The 20,364-nt window shown below is 45.2% G+C and overlaps 1 protein-coding gene across 1 annotated transcript; it reads right to left on the reverse strand.

Annotated features, from left to right (window-relative positions):
- Window positions 1-14,328: 14,328 nt before the first annotated feature.
- On the reverse strand, window positions 14,329-18,613 carry LOC135406106 (prostate stem cell antigen-like). The gene is made up of 3 exons (XM_064640668.1): window positions 18,363-18,613; window positions 15,930-16,037; window positions 14,329-14,777 (listed from the first exon to the last, which is right to left on the reverse strand). Exons 1-3 carry the CDS (start codon window positions 18,412-18,414, stop codon window positions 14,566-14,568), a joined length of 372 nt encoding a protein of 123 aa, XP_064496738.1. The 5' UTR covers window positions 18,415-18,613; the 3' UTR covers window positions 14,329-14,565.
- Window positions 18,614-20,364: the final 1,751 nt, after the last annotated feature.

The raw sequence follows: 20,364 nt of genomic DNA on the forward strand, positions 1-20,364 counted from the left end.
GAAGGTTGTTAAAAGTAAAACTTACTTATATTGAGAGGAGAAATAAAGTAGTGAAGATGTGAGGGATGAAAATGGAATATTAAATTAAACCATTTGCATATTGAATATTTAAAGTGCCTTTGACTTTGGGGGTAAAGACAAAGTGGAGAAAAGTGCCCAGGAACAGAAATAACAGAAATAACACCTGAGGTGGAACAAAAAGGTTTAATGTGTTCAAGCTGGGACAAAGCAGGACAGGAGGATTTCCATCCTGGAATATAGAAGGACAGGTCCAGGTCCACTCCCAAATGTTGGTTATAAATTGGTGAAGACTCTCATGAGCTCAGAATTTACCACCTAAATTAAAAAGAGGAGGGGCAACAGCCATTTGTGTGACCTTGACAACGTGCCAGGATTAAAAGCGGTGTTTGAATGAGAGAGAATAATCAAAAACCACGAAAAGACATAAAACCCCCAAGATTACCTTTCTTGTTTTCACATTAATAAATTCTGATTTTTGCAAATTCAGCAAAGTAATATACATATCAGTAATACGATATATATATGTAATATAATATATATATAATGTAAGTAATATTATATATAAGTAATATAAGTAATGTTATATATATAGTATTATATATATAAGTAATATAATATATATAAGTAATATAATACATATATATGTGTAATATACCATATAAGTAATATAATGTGGGAATATTTATTAAGATGGCACAGATGGAAATTAAATCAATATAAGATGGGTGAGAACTTTTTAAAGGCTTGGAAGTGGAGGGGTTAAAAATATTGGGAGTGTTGGGAGCGGGATGTGAGCCTGGGGGAAAGTCCTTTGAGCTGTTCCTCACTTTGGGAGCTCTCCTGGTTATTATTTTCCTTTAATGTTTTCTGTCGAGACCTCGAGAGGTGCCAAAGAGGAGGATACCAATGGAATTTCCTGGCAGCACAAATTCGGGAAGCGTCAGCAATTGCGGGAAGGATTCGGGATATCGTAAACAACCAGGTGCCTTGGATGCAAGTCAGGTCCTAATGGGATCATCCAGAGTGACAAGCGAGTTCTATGGTGGATTAGGAGCTCACCTGGAAGGGGCTGGGAGATGAAAGACGTGGAATTATTGGTGGATCAGGGACTGGAATGTCTGTCAGACACCCCAGGAAGCACAAAAAAGGTGTCGTGGTTGGGGCGGGGTCGTTGTGCAAAACACCAACAAGTCCTCACTTGTAACACTTGGGGGTGTTTCTGTGCCCAAGAAACCTGGAATTCCCATGAAAAGGATGATGGAAGATGGGAGTGGGTGGTAAATGAGGCTAAAAGGGAACTTTTAAAAAAGAGAGAGAGTGAATTTTTACACAGGAAAGAGGAGGAATGGTTTTAAACTAATAGAGGACAGATGGAGAAGAAATTCTTCCCTGGGAGGGTAGGGAGGCACTGGGATAAGTTGCCCGGAAAAGCTGTGGCTGCCCCATCCCTGGAAGTGTCCAAGGCCAGGTTGGATCAACCTGGGCTAGTGGGAGGTGTCCCTGTCCATGGCAGGGGTGGAACTGGATGAGCTTTCAAATCCCTTCCAACACAAACCTTTCCATGATTCTTAAAGAGATGGGAGTTCTCAGCAGGAGAAAGGATTCCCAAGTATGGACATACTCAACAACAGGAAACTTGGAAAGGAAGAACTCTCCGAGATAAGAAAAACGATGAAAAAAAACATACAGGTGGGGTTTGGCCAGGACACAGATCGACAGGGAAAAAATAGAAAAAAAGAAAATTAGAAAATAGAGATAAAAAAATAGAAAAAAGAAAATTAGAAAATAGAAGTAAAAAATAGAAAGAAATAAAAATAGAAAAAAGAATATTAGCAAATAGAAATAGAAAAATAGAAAGATATAAAAATAGAAAATTAGAAAATTAGAAAATAGAAATAGAAAAATAGAAAGAAATAAAAAATAGACAAATAGAAAAATAGAAAATTAGAAAATAGAAGTAGAAAAATAGAAAGAAATAAAATTAGAAAAAAAGAAAATTAGAAAATAGAAGTAGAAAAATATAAAGAAATAAAAATAGAAAAAAGGAAATTAGAAATAAAAAAAAATAGAAATAAAGGAAAAAAATAGGAAAAGAAAATTAGAAATATGACCCCAAGCAATGAATTATTTTTCTACTGACAGATGGAGCAAAGAACAAAGAGCTGGATTTTCAGGTGGAGCCTGATCAGAGTATGATCTACTGATCAAAGCAATGTCAGCATGATGTTTTGGTAGGACCTAAAAATAAGTTCAGTAACTCAGGAGTATCCCCTTCCTTTCTAAGTCCCAGAGTTGTGTTGCTTTGTGCTCTCAGGGGATGTGGCCACTGCTCAGGGCAGAGATGGGTGGCCCAGGCAGCACCAACTGGCTCTAAACCAGAGAAAAGCTGATCTGGGCAGGTCTTCCTGTTGTCCATAAAAATATTCCAAGTTTAGTCCCAGCCTGGGAGCTGCCCAAGGCCAGAGCAGCACTCCGTGCCCACGTGACTGGAAAATTGGGATGGAGACATGGATGTAAAGGCTGATTTGGACTAAATATAAGCGGTGGTTTTCCAGACATTTAAGTGGGAGGGCTCTATGTCCTTCCCAGCAGTTCCCCTTCCAGGACAAGTCTTAATCTCCTCAGCCCCAATATTGTACCCTGTGAGCCTGTTGGCAGTGCCCTGTCATCCAAGGATGTTGGATAAGGCATCATTTGGGATTCTGGGTTTGCAAAGAGTCCTCAGAGTTCAAAAGAAGAGTTTGTGGTCAGTGCTCAGCTCTGGGTAGAGATGGAACAAGGTTTTCCACACACCAAGGCCTACTTTGTCTCTTCCAGTGTCCTGGGAATCTGTGTTTGGGTAACTCCAAGGGTTTGGGGTGTGTGGAGTGGTAGAAGTGGATGATGAAGGAAGAAGTGACCTGGTAAAATCTCCTCTGGGTTGTAGGAGAGCCAGTCAGGTTTGAATGTTGTTCTACACGTGGGCAAGGTGAGAGTTCTCTGCACTTTGTCTCTGTTGAAAGAGAATGTCAGCTCTGGGTGGATGGTGTGGAAGAGAGGAGACAAGGAAAATAAGGATGGCATAAGTGAAATGTTCTCTTGGTTGTGATGTGTAGGGTCTGTTTGCCTCACTATCTTATTAAACATCTTGAAAGGATGAGAGGGGGGGGATTGTTCAGTCTGAAGAAGAGAAGGCCCTTCCAGGGCCTGAAGGGGCTCCAAGAGAGCTGGAGAGGGACTTTGGACAAGGGGTGGAGGGATAGCACACAGGGAATGGCTTCCCACTGCCAGAGGGCAGGGTTAGATGAGATACTAGGAAGGAATTCTTCCCCATGAGGGTGGTGAGGGTCTGGAATGGATTTCCCAGAAAAACTGTGGCTGCTCCATCCCTGAAAGTGTTCCAGGATAGGTTGGACGGGGCTTGGAGCAACCTGGGCTAGTGGAAGGTGTCCCTGCCCACGGCAGGGGGTGGAACTGAATGATCTTTCGGATCCCTTCCAACCCAAACCATCCTATAATTCTGTGATATTGATGATGGAGATGAGACCTTTCTCCTCTTGGGCTCTCTTGGACAGACAACCCCATTATTTGAGGGACATCAACACATCCACCCTTCAGAACATGTCCAACCACCTGCAGAAAGTGTCTATATTGTCACTGCCTCCTACATCCCTGATTTTCTTCAGGATGGTGCCTGGTCCTTATCCCACCGTTCCATAGGAAAGAAGCATTTGGATGTTCCTCTTTAGCCTGAGGACTTTGGGCTTGTTCACGTCAACATCTTAATCCCGGAGCCAGAACCACGGAAGCAAAAGGTTTCAATGGAATTTCTGTCATGCAAAGGTGTCCCCTGGTTTTGATTTCGTGGTGAATCACCAGGGTGGTGATGGAAGGGAATTTGTCTTGATGTGGCCACCCAGAGTTGTAGTTTGGCTTCCTTGTCTGTTTTTGCTCCACCCTTTGCATTTTGGTTTTTTTTATGGAAAGGGTGGTGAAATACGTGCAGGGAAGGAGCCAGATGTTTTACACAGGAGAGATTAGGGTAGAATAAATTCAATTGGATTAAAAATAATAGAATAGAATGGAAATTTCAGTTGGAAGGGTCCTACAAGGACCAATTAGTCCAAGTGTCTGAAAAGCTCAGGGCTGACCAAAGTTTAAAGCTAGTTCTGAAATCCAAATTCTGACAGACCTGGAGCATCGACCACCTCTCTAGGACGGCTGTTCCAGAGTTTGTTGACCCTCTTGGCAAAGAAATGCTTCCTAATGTCCAATCTAAACCTGTCCTGGTGCAACTTTGAACCTTTCCACCATATCCTGTCCCTGGATCCCGGGGAGGAGAGCTCAGCACGTCCCTCAGGGAGCTGCGGTGAGGTTCCCTCTGTCTCCTTTTCTCCAAACTACATAAACCCAGAATTCTCATCTGTTTCTCACAGGATTTGCATTCCAGCCCTTCCACCAGCTTCGTTGCCCTCACATGGACACGTTCAAGGACATTCCCACCCTTCTTAATTGGTGGGGCCCAGAATTGCACACAGTATTTTAGGTGGAATGCTGAACACAGTGGGATAATCTCTCTGGTAATCCCCCAGGATGTGGTTTGTCCTCTTGGCTGCCACAGACACGCTGCTAAGCTGCTTTCAGATCCCTTTCTGCTCTCCAGTCCATCTTTTCCCAGTTTATCCTCCCTTGTAGGTGCAGAATTTGGCATTTGCACCTGTTAAATTCCATCTCATTAATCATTAATTCCATTCTGCTCCGATTCTGGGGAATAAACCTCCATCCCAGACTCCGGCTCATCTATTTCTGTTCTTTCCCTCTTTTCCGCTTTACAAAAAGGTCTCTGGGAATGAGACATTTCTCCAGAACATGATTGTTGGAAAAGAAGGGGATCCAGTGTCACCAACCTTTCTCTTCCCAATTAACACAACTTGGGAAGTCTGACTTTGCAGGTAAACAAGCTGTTCCAACCTGGATATCAAGTATTCCTGCTGAGCATGGGGAATACAGATGTGCAGCTCTGGAGCTGAGGATGGACAAAACCCAGCTTGACCATTTTGCAGCCCTTGATTGGGATTGAAGTGGTGACTGCCTGAAGGCACTTTACCAAGGGTTTGGACGGACTAAAAAAGGGAATTATTCAGCCTGAGAACTCCTGGATCTATTTGGAAAAGGGGGTTTCTTCACCAGACTACTCAGATTTCTCCCATCCCAGCAATCCCACAGCTCAAGGAGAGCATCATTCCACCTCTTCCTCCTCTTCCACCTCCACAAACCTCCTCTTCTTCAGTCTTTTGCTGCAGATTTCCACGACAGTTGGTGTTTGTTATTTAAAACTGATACTGCAGATTATCTAAAAAAATTGAAAGATCATGAATCACAGAATGATTTGGAATGAAAGGGACCTTCAAGGCCATTTATTGCAACCTCCTGCCATGGGCAGGGACACTGATGCTGATGACCAGAGTCTGACACTGAAGTGGACTAAGGAGAAATGGTCTAATATTCTTTTTCTTGTCCAAATAGACTATTTCCTTCCAAACTGCCTCCTGGGAATGCTCTTGTGTCATCTCCTCTGCCATCCCCAGGAATGGTTTGGGAGCTCCTTGAGCCTAAACCATGCTGGTGACAGTAAGGATGACGAACCCCCAGTGCCCAGAAGTGTCTACTGGCCTGGAACTGTCACCTCGGGGCCTGGAACTTGCTGCTCCCATCCCTAGAAGGTGAGAAAAGCAATAAGATTTTTGTATTTTAAAGCAAATATTTTTCTCATCCTTCACACCCACCCTGCATTTCTGAAGGGGGTGGGGGGACTTCCCACCTCCAGCGACTGCTAAGCAGGATCCTACCAGGTATTATCACGTGTTGCCTGATCACTTGGGCTTGATTTATCCCAAAATGGGTCTCAGAACACACAAAATAATGTTAAAAGAGTACCACAAGGGGACAACATATTTTGGTAGAGGTGCAGGAAACGACCACATTTGAATTTCTTCTGACAATCCGAATGTCAGTGAATTCTTGACTCTTTTAGATACAGATGCCACTGGTAAAATCCCTTCAAGAATTTCTGTGTTGGTTTTGGGTTTTTAGAGGAGACTCAACATTTTATTAAGCTTTATGTAGAAATGAGACTGAGGAGGTTTTTACAGTAGCCAAGTAAGATTTCCTGGGGCAGCTGTTCTTCCATCAGGGAACCTTCCATCAGCAGCTCCTTGCGTGCTCTCCAGCCCTCAGTAAATAAATATCGATGTGAATAAAATTGGTTTGATTCATAATTTCTTCTCCTTTCGTTGTCTCACTGCAAACATACCTCAGCCTCTCCAAAAACCCGAACCAGAACCATTCTGCCTGTCCCAAAAAGCCACGTGGTGACTTTGGCTCTCCCTGATGTCCAGGGGAGTGACAGACAGGACTGAGCTCCAGCCACAAACCTGCAGGAAAGCAGGTCATGGAAGCAGCTGTTGAAATGGTGTGACTGGAACAAGGATTAAAAGAGAGGGAGGAGCAGGGCACAGTCTGGGGGAGGGAAGATGGTTGGATTTGTTGCTTGTGATGGATGTGGGCATTGGGTGGACCAGGAAGGAGGAGGAGATATGAGGACTACAGAGGATTTTTGTTGTTGTCCCCGGAGGTCATTTGGAGTATTGGGAGGGACTGACAGTGAGATGCAGTAAAATATCTCTCTTTTTCTTGCCTTTAAAGCCAAACCTTGTCTGGGTATTTCTCCATGTCTGGATTGTTCTCTCTCAATGTTTTTGTGTCAGTGGCAGCTCTTCAAGACGTCCCTTCCTGAAGAGATTCAAGGTTGAGGAGCAGCTCCTGGAATCCATGGCCACGATAGAAACAAGGTTCATATTCCTTACTTCCCATGGACACTGGAAGACACCACATCACCAGATCTCCGTGGCAAAGGCCAATGGTTCCTCTCTCCATCCTCCTGGGAGAAGGAGGAGGAGAAGCCGGGCAGAGCTGCTGCACTCGAGCACCTGATAACAGAACATTTGCTGCAAAAAACATCAAAGACAATAAATTAATTGGATGGGATTAGTGAGGGCAGGCAAACAGCTGTATTTAGTAGTCCATGGGTGTGAGAACTGCTCTTAAATGCTCTGTCATTTCAGCATGAGCCAACTGGAGCCAGGCCAAAAGCAGTGACTGCACAGGTCTCTTGACAAAGAATTCCCATTCCCTGCCTCTACGACCTGCAAGAGAAAGAGTGGAGGGGGTTGTTTTCTTAATAGTTTTCCTTTAAATATTCCCATTTTATTAAATAATCAAATTCTGAGGGCAAGTCTTTATTTTTCTGAAGCTCCTTTCAAGTATAGAGGAACAGAACAGCTCAGGTGTGTTCAAATTATCACGTCTCAACAGTCTTTTGGAAACTTTGGCCACACCTTCCTCTCCTTTTAATTATGACAGTTGAAGAGATGTCAAGTAGACTCTGCCTGAGCATCAGTGTTTTAAGCAGGATGAACACCCTATTTTCACTGCAGAAATATGGGGTGTTACAGACAGAAATTACATTATTTTTTCTTGAATTTGTCTGACAAATATGTTATTTTTGCTCTATGGCAGAAAATAAGTTTAAAGGATGCTGCTGAATGTAAATCCGAAGCAGAAGACAAAACTAGTTTGGCACCTGAGTGTGGCACCACCCAGGTGTGTCCTTGCAAATAATTCTGTGTGTGTGGTGACCCCTGATGAGAAAACCAGTCCATCCCTCCACTTTCCCTCACCTGCCCTGGATGAAGTCCTCATTCCACAAATTTCCTCGAGGCCAGGCTGAATCTTGAATGAAAATGAGAAGAGAGGAAGGAGCAAAATGGTTTCTTTTCCTGACTCAGCCCCATCCCTGTCAGCTGTGCTGCAGTGGAGATGGGAAAACCACCCTGGGCACGGAGGGCCACCACCAGAGCTGGGAAAGGGTCCAGGGCTGGGTCTTTAAGTCTCTTTAAGTGATTCCTGTGTGGAAACACTGGCAGAGGTGAACTCATACCCATGGAACTGTTTCAGTATTCCAGGCAGAGAGGTCATTCCAGTGCTGGTGGTGACCACGTCCTGTGTGTGCAAATCCTGGCACAGGCACATTGCAAGAGCTTTTTTAATGATCTGGTGACTTCATCAGGTGATGTCCCCCCATAAAATGGGCTTGGGGGTGAGAAATCAGAGAAGTCACATGAGGAGGAGCCGGGGGCTGAGATGGAATCTGTGCATCAAGAGCAGCAGCAGAGCAGCCAAGGGTGCAGCTCCTGGTTTCCAAGTCCTGTGGTTGAGCTTAAAAAAGGCCTCAAGAGAGCTCAAGGTAAGGTCAGGAACGAGTTTTCAAGGGATCTTGACACAGATTGGTCAAGTGACAATGGGAGTGGGGTTAGTCAAGACATCAGGGGATGAACTTGGCTCCATCAGCCTCCTCCCTGGTGAGTGGCAGCTCCAATTAATTAAGGGATGTTCTGCAGAGGGCAGGTATTTTAATTGTTTCTGGTGGCTTAGCAGCCAGCAGAGCAGAGCAAACAATGATCTCTCTTTCTGCTCCATTTGGCCCCCCAAAATATCCTCGTTGCACAACAATGTGTGCACAGAGGAGAGCTGGAATGTGGCTGTGCAGGGTGGGTTGGGAGCAGATAATCCTTCCTGGGCTCTGTTGTGCCAGGTGACTCTCTGCAAGCTTATTTTTAGCCTCATTCTCTCCCCTGGCCCCATTAAAGTCTCTATCTGAGCATCTCTCAATGGACTGGGCCCGATAACATCTGGACAAGGCAGAGGAATGGAAACACTGTGTGACTTGCCCCAGGCCACAGAGGAAATGTGGAGCACAGAGAGGAATTGCTGCTCCTCAAATGTTGGCTCACGTGGCCTCTCCATCCCACAGACTCTTTTAGAGCCAGTTTTTAATCAGCTGCTGCAAATTGGGTGGATTTCAGAGGAACTTGGTGATGTTTTTCAGATACTGGATGTAACTTCTAGTGTGCTGTAGGAAATATTGTGAGGCCTCTCCTTCATTATCTCCACAGAGATAACGAACACTAATTAATAATACCAGTGAAATCTTAGAATCCTGGAATGGTTTTGGTTGGAAGGGACTTTCAAGACCGTCTCATTCCAACCCCCTGCCATGGGCAGAGACACTTTCCCCTATCCCAGGTTGCTCCCAGCCCTGTCCAACCTGGCCTTGGACACTTCCAGGGATGGGGTAGCCACAGCTTCCCTGAGAATTCCATTCCAGCTCCTCACCACCCTCACAGGGAAGGATTTATTCCCAATACCTAATCAAAATCTCTCCTTTTGTATGTTTAGAAATTGTATATCCACATTCAGTCCATAATGAAACATCAGCCTTTGGAAAAGTGCAGCTGCTGCCCTTGGGAAAATAAGAAGAATCATTTTATTGTCCAGCTGTTTATTATTTTAATAAATGCACTGTGGTTTGATCCTGGAGGAATACAAATCTCTTGCATACATAATAAACTGGGTTGTTTCAAGACCCTGTCCTCACTTTTAGGCCTTTTAGAAGTGTGGAGAAGACAGAAAAACTTATGAAGCTGCTCAAGAAGGGAATTGCTTGGACGAAAAAACACCCAGACTTCTTCGTCAGAGAAATGTTGTGCTTGTGTGTCATGCAAAAAACAGTTCTTAGGACTGGTTTTTCAGCCTCCAGAAAGTAAATTGTCCTTCAGCTAGGGCTTGCACTGCTGTGTGGTGCCAGAGGTCTGGCAGAGGGTGCAGCTCAGAGCAGGAGCCACCGAGTCCTGCTGATGTTTGTCAGGAGGGGACACTGTGCAGGCACAGCCCTTGGGAAAACATCCCAACCTCTTCCTGGTCCTGCCCTGACCCAGCCCAGGTTCTGATCCGTGGCTGAGTCATTGGTCCACCCCAGTTCAGCACCTCCTAACCCTTCTCAGTTGTTTTGGAGGCTGTTCTGTCGCTGACCTGGATGGAGGGTGAGGGTTTGTGTTCCTTCCAGAGCTGTGCCAGGGGGTTCTACCAGTCAGGGGGGTTTCCTGCCCTGTTCTTGGCCGTATCTGTCGCAGTCAGGGCCTCTTCCAGTTGCACCTTCTCTGAGCTATTTAACCACAAAATATGAGGAGCTGGAAGGGACTCACAATCATAGAAGCACAGAATGGTTTGGGTTGGAAGGGACCTTAAAGATCATCCAGTCCCCACCCCCTGACATGGGCAGGGGCACCTTTACTATCCCAGGCTGCTCCAGGCCCCATCCAAGCTGGCCTTGGACACTTCCAAGGATGGGGCAGCCACAGCTTCTCTGGGCAACCTGTGCCAGGGCCTCCCACTCACAGGGAACAATTTCTTCCCAATATCCAATTTAAACCTGTCCTCTGTCAGTGGGAAGCCCTTCCCCCTTGTCCTGTCACTCCAGACCCTTGTCCAAAGTCCCTCTTCAGCTTTCTTGGAGCCCCTTAAGGTACTGAAAGGCCACAATAAGGTCTCCCCGGAGCCTTCTCTTCTCCAGGCTGACCAGCTCCAACTCTCACAGCCTTTTCTCATAGGAGAGTTATTCCATCCCATCCTACTTGTCTCCAGCACATGAAAACATCCACAGAGACAGTGAATCTCCAGGTAATCCCAAAGGAGAATCACTCAGTGGTCAATCCTGGGCTCCTTCCAGAGCATGTTCAGAGAAGAAATTGGGAGGAGGAATCATCCCTTCAGCCTCTAAGGGTGTAGACATCAGGTGTCAACATCAAGTGTCAACCACCAGCCTCTTGGCTCCTGCAAAAAGCTCCCAAATTCTGCACTCAGGCAAAGGGTGTCATTGTCACGTGGGACCAATGTGCTAAACCAGAGCTGAGCATCCCCCATTCCTGCTCATCTATCTTATATTTGGGGATGAATCCCCAAAATTCCCACCCCTGGAAGTGTCCAAGGCCAGGTTGGGTGGGGCTCTGATCAACCTGGAAGGGGAAGGTGTCCCTGCCCATGGCAAGGGGTTGGAACTGGATGACCTTTAAGGTCCTTTGCAACCCAAACTGTTTTATGATTCCATGGATGTGTTTGACCTCTCCAGAAGTTGGGAGAAGCTCATCCAGCATCCCTGGGGACTCCAGTGGCTCTGGCTCTGGCTAACATGCTTTGGCATTTAACTCCCAGTCTCCAGAAAGGATCATTGTGGCCAAATTTCTTGTTGGGAAAGGGCCACTGGATGTGGACAGGCCTGCCTGGGAATTGTTTCAATAGTGTGTCAGGGACATTCTTACAGTGCAAGGAGGTGATTCCCTGGAATGGGAATTTCATGGAGCTGGTCATCCATGCAGAGAAGAGCCTGGTTGGGAGGTGTGCAGCTGGATGAGCCCCTTTTCAACTCTCTGACTCAGCTCTTTGGAAAAGCTGGAATAAATCTCCCAGCTCATCCCGTATCCTCCCACCACCAATAACCAGATGCGACTCCTATAAACAAGGTGGTTCATCCTGGATTTTCCTTCGGGGGAAACCCCTTCCCTGCTTCCTACAATTAGCAGCTTGTTAATGCCTTGCATCCCAAGGATTTACCTCTTTCACAACAGCAGGCAGTGTCATTATCTTCTGCCATCCCACTGCCTTCATCCCAAATGGGATGCTGGCCCTAGTCCCATGGTTTTGGGTCCCCCAGGTGACTCGTCTCCACCAGGGAGATGTTTCTTTTTATTGAAAGGTGGCTCTGCACATTCTTTGAAGTTCCAACAGTTCTTAAGGTGTGAGAAAGGAAAATGGGCCTCTTGGCCCATCTCCCTCCCCTCTTAATTCTCCTCCCAGTGCTGCCCTGACTTCCCAGCTCCTTGACTTCATGGGTCTTGTTGCTCCCACCCAAGTCCGTCTCCACACTCTTCCTTGCCTTCTTTTGTGGAATTTTATAAGAAAGCCCTTTTGATGCACTGGCCTTAACCAGAATGTTTTCTACCTTGTTTCTCAAATCTTTTCACATTTGTTTCACTCAAAAAACCTACTTGAGAGTTTCTTTCAGGTCTCTTTGTACTTTCCCTGCTGCTTTTGTCAAAGGACCTCCCGGTGAAAGGTGGGAAAATAGAGGTTTATATCCATAAAATAAACCACCTGGAGAAGGCAAAGCATAATTTAGACTTTATAACTATGTAGAAAATCTGTAAGAGTATATGAGAGTTTGCCTTGCTCTCAGACACCTCATTGGTACCAGGATCCAAGAGGGCTTGAAGTGGTTTTCCACATATTTGAAGCTGGAGTGTTGGCACATTCCTTGCACCAGGAAAAGTGGGCAAAACATGGTGTTTGTATCAGTGCCAGAGGTTGTTCTAAGCCACTTCATCAGATGTGAACTGAATCTACATGTGACAGGTAGAGACAGACAAACAAGAGGTCCCACGAATGGGGAAATATCACGGAATTTTGGAATTACAGGATGATTTGGGTTGAAAGGGAACTTAAAATCATCTTGTTCCAACTCACTGCTGTGGGCAGGGACACCTTCCACTATCCCAGGCTGCTCCAAGCCCCATCCAACCTGGCCTTGGACACTTCCAGGGATGGGGTAGCCAAAGTTTCTCTGGGCAACCTGTGCCAAGGCCTCACCACTTTCCCAGGGAAGAATTCCATCCTAATATCCAGTCTAAATCCACCCTCTTTCAGCTAAAACCATTATCATGGGTGAATGTGAAACATACCTATTATAGGGAAGGGAATAAAGGCTGTGTGGGTATCTCATGACCTCAACAAATCTTCTGGAAACACCAGTCTCATCTTCCTGTTCAGCACTCCTAATCCTGTCTTGAGGGCACCTCAGGAAGAGAGGAATCAGCTCCCTGCTTTTCCCTACATCCCCCACTCTTGTTTTCCTCCGTGTTTTCCCCAAACTTGCCTCCTCCCCCTCCCTCACTGACTGTGTCTCACCCGGGGTGGAACTGGGGGTGTCCCACCAGGTGGGTGCTCCATCAAGGAGGGGGAAAATGGATCAAGGAGGAACCTGCCCATGGGGAACAAGGTCTTTCAGAGGATGCCACTAGGGCCAGGATGGAGACTGGCAATCCCAGAATTGATTTGGTTGACCAGGATACCATGGATACCAGGATACCAGGACACCTTTCTACTTCACTCCAGTGGTTGTTGCCTGCCATGGTGCTCCAGGCACCTGAATGTGCAGTCCTGCCCACCATCCCAAGCATGCTACAGCTTTGGGAAGGAGTGGGAATGGCTGTGGGAACAAGTAGCAGGGAAGGTGAGTTCTGCTGTTGCCTCACATGGTGCAGGGTCCCAGGGTCTGTAGGTCACCAGCAAGTCCCCCTTCAGGTGTGATGGCCCTCCCCAGGTTTGCTTGTGGGATGTGCCCTCCAGAGTTTGTCATAAGCCAGAGACTCTCGAGCTTTGGAGGCACAGCTGCCACCTCTATTTTGCTGTGCCATGGAACCTCTCAGAACCTACAGAATCCCAGAATCACTGAAGTTGGAAAAGAGCTCCAAGACCATCAAGTCCACCCTGTGGATGATCCCCAACTTGTCTCCCAGCCCAAGGCACTGAGTGCCATGTCCAGTCCTTCCCTGGACACCTTCAGGGATGGGGATTCCAAAATTCCCTGGGCAGCCCCTTCCAATACCTGACTACCCTTTCCATGAAGAATTTCCTCCTGATGTCCAACCTGAACCTCCCCTGGTGCAACTTGACATTTCCTCTCATCCTGTCCCTTGTTCCTCGGGAGCAGAGCTCAACCCCAACCTGGCTACAAACTCCTGTCAGGGAGTTGTAGAGAGCAAAAAGGTCCATCCTGAGTCTCCTTTTCTTCAGGTTGATCCCCCCCAACTCCCTCAGCTGGACTTACTCTCTAGACCTTCCCCAGCCCTGTTCCCTTCCCTGCACATGCTCCAGCTCCTCAATGTCTTTCTTGTCACGAGGGGCCCAAAACTGGATGCTGGACTTGATGTATGGCTTCACCAGTGAAGTTACTGGGGATGCCTTTGATCCCCTCACCCAGATTATCAATAAACTCATTACTGAACAGGACTGGCCCCAAGAGTGATCCCTTGGGGACACCACCAGTGGCCAGACACCAGCTGGGTGTGGCACCATTCCCTCCCCACCACTCTCTGGGCCTCCAGCCAGCCAGTCCTTAACCCAGCCAAGAGTTCACCTTGTCCAAGCCATTTCCAGGAGAATGCCATGGAAACAGCAACAAAGGCTTTCCTGAAACCCAGGCAGATGCATCCACAGCCTTTCCCTCATCCTCTAGGTGGGATTCCTGGTCACACAAGGAGATCAGCTCACACAACCCAGCGAGGACCGAGGTTGAACCAGACACACAACACCCCCTGCAGTGGCTGCTGGGGCAGAAACAGGGGGCTGAGTGATTAACAGGCCACACTCTGATGCTTGATTTGTACGTAAGTTTATTTTAGGTGTTTTGCAGGCAGCGTGAACATGTATTTTCTGATCTGGTAGCGCTACAGCTTTGCAATAAAGATGAAGAAGAAGCTGTCATCTGGCAAAGAGAGCCATCAGCTCCAAGCGTGCTGGGTGCCCAACACACCTCATTGCTCCTGGTTACAATTCCTGTTGTTAGATGGGTGCTCTGACACTTTCTGTGGTCATGGGAGGCCTCTTGGCTCCTCACAACTTGTTGTTGAGGAAGATCCAGATCACACCAGCTGCTACCCCTCCTGCCATGCCATAGCTGGACCTCACGGAGCCCGCGGCATTGGTGTTGCAGAGGTCGCTGCTGCAGCAGGAGACGTTCCTGTTGCCCACGTTGAAGTCCTGGTAGGAGGTTTCACAGGATGACTCACAGCCCTTGTTGATGATGCTGAAGAGCCCTACAACCCCTGGGAGGAAAGCAGGACCATCACTACAAGGACTCAGTGCAAGCCAAGCCTCTCAGAACTGAGTAATAATTCTTATCTGAGCTCATTTCTTGAGAAAAAAGTCAGAGAATCACAGCATGGTTTGGATTGGAAGGGACCTGAAAGGTCATCTCATTCCAACCCCCTGCCATGGGCAGGGACACCTTCCACTAACCCAGGTTGCTCCAAACCCCATCCAACTTGGCCTTGAACACTTTCAGGGGTGGGGCAGCCACAGCTTCCCTGGGAATTCTATTCCAGCACTTTGCCACCCTCCCAGGTTGGAATTTCTTCCCAATGTCCCATCCAACCCTACCCTCTGTCAATGTTAATCCCTATCCCACACATCCCACACATATCCATTTCAGATGGCAGAATTGTTTTTTGATTTGTTCCTGAGAGGCACAGCCCAATTTTTTGGCCAGTTTCTGCTGTTTTCCAGCAGGTTTTGATCTCCATGAGATCTCCTCATCCTGTGCAATCTATTCCAGGCACTGAGTTTTTACCATAGGCTATAAATGGGGCCAAGTGTGTTATACAGCTTGTTACCTCTCCTGCCTGGGAATATCATGGATTTGCACATTTCCAACCAGGATAATTCCTAGTGGAGGTGTTACATCTACTGCCTGACAGAGAGGAGTTTGAACATCTCATTGATGTCCCAGGATCTAAGAACAGCTGAGCTGTCAGCACAGATCTGATGAGGGCAAACCAGATCGGGAATGGGAGAATAAAATCATAAAGACACATGGATGACTCCATGCAGAGCTGGATGGAGGAGGAATTCTCTCAATTTCCTTGAAATCACTGAAAATCAGCTCTCAAGTGAAGCTCCTCCTGACTTCACAACGAGGTTTCACCAGACTCAGCCCCTCACATTTTAATTCGTATTTGCAAGTATTTCAAAGCCATAAACTTGATTATTGCCCTCGTAAGCAAATGATTTTGGGTGTTATGAAAGAGAATTAAACCTGATTTTGCAACAGGTGAGAGACATTTGCGCTCTGAGCTTTGATCCTTGATCACCCCTGATGTATCTGGACTAGATGAGGCTGGACTGGACACCTGAGGTTGGGAACAAGTTTGGCTGCAAAATTCCAGCTAGGACATTTCCCTCCCCCCCCTTTTCCTTACGGATCACATCTGTCTTGCATGTGTTCTTGTCACTAGTGCATGTCGCCTCGGTCAGACACTTGGAGTTGCTGAGCTGGTTCTTGCAGCTGTAACACCGCAGAGATAAACCTGCAAGAGACCAAGAGGGGTCAGAAGTCAAATAACGGAATCATAAAATTGTAGAATTACAGGAAAAGTTTGGGTCGGAAGGGACCTTCAAGGTCATCCAGTTCCAACCGTGCTGTGGGCAGGGACACCTTCCACTAGACAAGCTTGCTCAGAGCCTCATCCTTGAATATCTCAAGGGATGGGGGATCTGGACATCTCTGGGCAACCTGATCCAGTGTTTTACCACCCTCATGGTCAAAAATGTCTTCATGACAGGAGACCTAAATCTTTCAGTTTTAAACAATTACTCCTTGTCCTACTGCATCAGACCCTCCGAAAAACTTTGTCTCCAGCTCTCTTGGAGCCCCTTTAGACCCTGGAAGGGGCTCTCAGGTCTCCCTGGAGCCTTCTTTTCTCTGGGTGAACACCCCCAACTCTCCCAGCCTGGCTCCAGAGTAGAGGAGCTCCAGCCCTTGGAGTGTCTCCGTGGCCTCCTCTGAACTTGCTCCAACAGGTCCTGTGAGGACACCAGAGCAGGACACAGAACTGGAGGTGAGGAAATTATTCTACACCACTCATGACTCATCTGAGGCTTTCCAGGGAACCCACTTGCTTGCACTGGGAAACAGGACCATTCCTATGGATCCTCAAAGGATGATGGCACTTTTAGGGAAAAAAATGGCTTTTTCCATTTTTTTTTTGTGGGGAATAACTCACCTGCTTGAGGTGAGAGTCACGTTTTGCAGGTGCTGAAGATATTTCAGATTTCAAATCGAAAGATCCCTTTCAACCCTTTTCTCAGTTTGACCAATTTGTGACGTGTATTTTCCAGCACCTCCCCTTAGAAACCAAAGTGCAAACTCAGCCTTCTCCTCCCACCGAATCCCATTTTCCCACCCCCTCACGGACACATCCATGGGGGATGAAAATCCGTGTAAACACCCGCTGTGCTGTTGTGCATGCCAAGCAAAGGCAGGAGAAGTTCTGAGGAAAAACAGTCCCCAGAGGAGTGAAATCAATTTTTATTGAGTGAAATCTTAATTTTTATTCATTTCTAAATTTGTATTAATTTTTAAAATTCTGTCATTTTTATGAAATTTCATTGTTTTTATTGATTTTTATTAATTTTATTCTTATTATCTCTTTGTGCCCCAGGGTGGCACTGGAGCCTTGCAAGTGTGATAGTTTTTATATATATATATATATATATATACATATATATATATATATATATATATGGACTTTATACATATGGACTTTTTAAATATATATACATATATATGGACTTTTAAAATATATATACATATATGTGGACTTTATATATATATATGGATCTTTTTATATATATATTTATGGACTTTATATAGATATATAGACTTTATATATATTCACTCATATATTAATATATTTATGGACTTTATATAGATAAATGGACTTTAGCCCCATGAGTACCAAGCTTGTATTGTGAATCCCCCAAATCATTACCCTAATGCCTAAAATCCTAATTTAGGAAGAGGATTTCCAGTATTTACAGAAAAGCCTCAATTGGAAATCAGAGTTTTTTAGAGCAGAAACAAGAAATGGTTTGAGGCACTTGGTCCCCCTCTGTCCAAGCTGTTCTGGTGTAGAAATAAGGAGCCAAACCCCAATTTGTGGGAGTGCTGCACTTTGCTCTCACATTGATGTGACTTTTAATGCATTGAAAGTCAAATCTTGAGCACTCTGATGGAAGTTGGAAGAAGGGAAGTTCTGCAAGACCCTTCTCAGCTTATTCCTTCAGCATCTTCTGCTGACTGAGGAACATTTCTGCTCAAACCTGCTTCTCCTCTTCTCTGATAATAAGAAAACTCTGCTTTAAACCCTTTTTTTTTTTCCCCTGACAGTGTCCAAATCCCACCCATCCAGTCTATTAAATAACACCCCAGGACATTCTCCTTTTTCTCGTCCTCCTAAAATCCTGACCAGCAGCATCAGGGGCTGCTTTTGAAATGAAGAGGCAGAAATGAAGTTGGAAGGAAACTCACCTTTGCAGAGATGTTGCAATTTAGAAAGCCTGAGAAGCACAAAAATAATCCTCCCATCCCCTCTTAACCCCTCCCTTCCTTTCATAATAATATAATTTGGTTTAAATAACTTGGATTTCAATGAATTCAGGTTTATAGAGGATTTATCCCTCCTGGATGGCACCATCACCGAGGTGGGGCTGTGCATTTTTTCCCCATCAAAAAGCAAATTTCCTCGGGATGACGAGGTGCCAACATTCCCTCCCTCTGTTCCAAACCCCAGGACAAGCTTTGCCTGCTGGCTGGAGATCCTCTGGCAGGGGATGCAGGGCAGGTGCCTTACCTGAGTCCACGCACAGGAGGGCTCCCAGCAGGAGCACGAGGAAAACCTTCATCTTGGAATGACCTCGGTGGGGCTGGGCAGGGGCTGGGCCCTCGTGGGGCAGCTTAAATACCTTGGCAGGCACAGGTTGGGCATGCCCAGAAGGGCATCTTTTGTGGGCACAGGAGCTCTGCGCTCGCAGGACCAAGGGAGGGGCAGCTTTGCGGGACTGAGATTTGTGTCAAGGTGCCTCTCCTACCTCCTCCCTGCCCCTCTCCCGGCTCCCAGCCGTTCCTCTCCGCCCTTCCACCCCCTCCTCCCCTCGGGCAAAGTGGTCACACAAGTGGAAAAAAGCCCCAAATTCTTGGGAACAAGGACGGCCTTCTGAGTTTCTCCCGAGCCAGTGAGGCTGCAGTGGCAGCCCGTGAACAAGGCTCTCCACCCCCACGGCCACCCTGAGTGGAGCTATTGTGTTTAAATCAAGGACAAAACGTTCTTTTAATAAACAACTCCAGCTATTTATCTCCGTGTGAGTGAGTGATACTCATGTGATAACAAGGTATGTGCTGGCGAGGTATGTGGAGAAATGGAAGTTCATTGGTTTTTTTCAGGTTGTTCCAGGACCTTTTCAAGGTTCCTATGTATTGTCCATATTCTGGTAAAAAGCATTGGACGGTTCTTAATTTTTATTAGTTTTTAAAATTTTATGAATTGTTATTAATTTTAATATTTTCCCTAATTTTCTTAATTTTTAATTTTTATTAATTTTATTAATTTTGTTACTTTTAATTAAATTTATTAATTTTTCTTAATATTATTAATTTTGGTGATTTTTAATTTTTATTACTTTTATTAATTTTGTTAATTTTTATTAATTTATTAATTCATATTAATTTTATTAATGTTGATTTTTCATTTTTGTTAATGTTATTGCTTCTGTTAATTTTTATTGATTTTATTACTTTTGTTAATTTTTATTACTTTTGTTAATTTTTATTACTTTTGTTAATTTTTATTAATTTTATTAATTTTTATTACCTTTATTAATTTTGTTGATTTTGAATTTTATAAATTTTATTAATTACATTAATTTTCATTAATTTATTAATTTGGTTATTTTTGTCGATTTTCCATTTTTATTAATTTTATTATTTTTTATTAATATTTATCAGTTTTATTATTTTTATTAATTTTATTAAATTTTATTAATTTTTATGGGTGTTGAAACCAGAGGGACTTTCTGCTGGTTTCGGTCACGTTTTTAGCTGTGACACAGATCTCTTTGTGTGCCAGTCCCTCTGCTTGGCACAGGTTGGGCATGTTTTAGACACTTGACTCACATCACATGTAATGTCAACGACCCAGGCTTGTCACAAAAATGCCACTTCTCTTCACAGAGAGGGTGAGTTGAGCCACATTCCAGCCTCGAGGGAATGTTTGCTCGGGTGGGTTGTCCGGAGTCCTCTCCCATTCCTCTCATCCTGTGACCACTTCTCAGGACAAAAGAAAACGGGCTCTTTTTTTTCTAAATTCCATCCTTAATTTTGTTATTTTTCCCCCTGAAATCTCAGGAATTAGTGCTTTGTAGTAATTTCCTTCAGGGAGTTGCTCTTGTGCAGTTCAGCTCTCGGGACACTTCCCAAATTTCAGGTTGTCCTTGATCAGCAGCTTGAGATGAGTGAGGGAGGGTCAGCTGGACTAAAACCTCTGCCCTGATTTACGCCAGTGGAGAATACAGTGCTGGACATGATTTTACAATTCCCACTTCTCCTATGGAGATCTTAAATACTTCCACTTGGACTCTTCTGTGTAAAAAATACCTGAAAAACCAGCCCCAAACCTTCTTTCTGTGTCTGTTGACTTCTACTCCATCAGATTTTTGCAGAGCACCTCATTTATAGCCAATTTTAGGGATAAAAAATAAGGCAACACGTTCTCAGGCTGGTGTCCCTTATTCAGAGATATTTAAGGTTATTTTTCTCTTTTTAATCCCTTATGGTTGTCCCTGTAGGGTTTGATTCTT

This window comes from Pseudopipra pipra, chromosome 1 (assembly GCF_036250125.1).
Source record: "Pseudopipra pipra isolate bDixPip1 chromosome 1, bDixPip1.hap1, whole genome shotgun sequence".
NCBI lineage: Eukaryota > Metazoa > Chordata > Aves > Passeriformes > Pipridae > Pseudopipra > Pseudopipra pipra.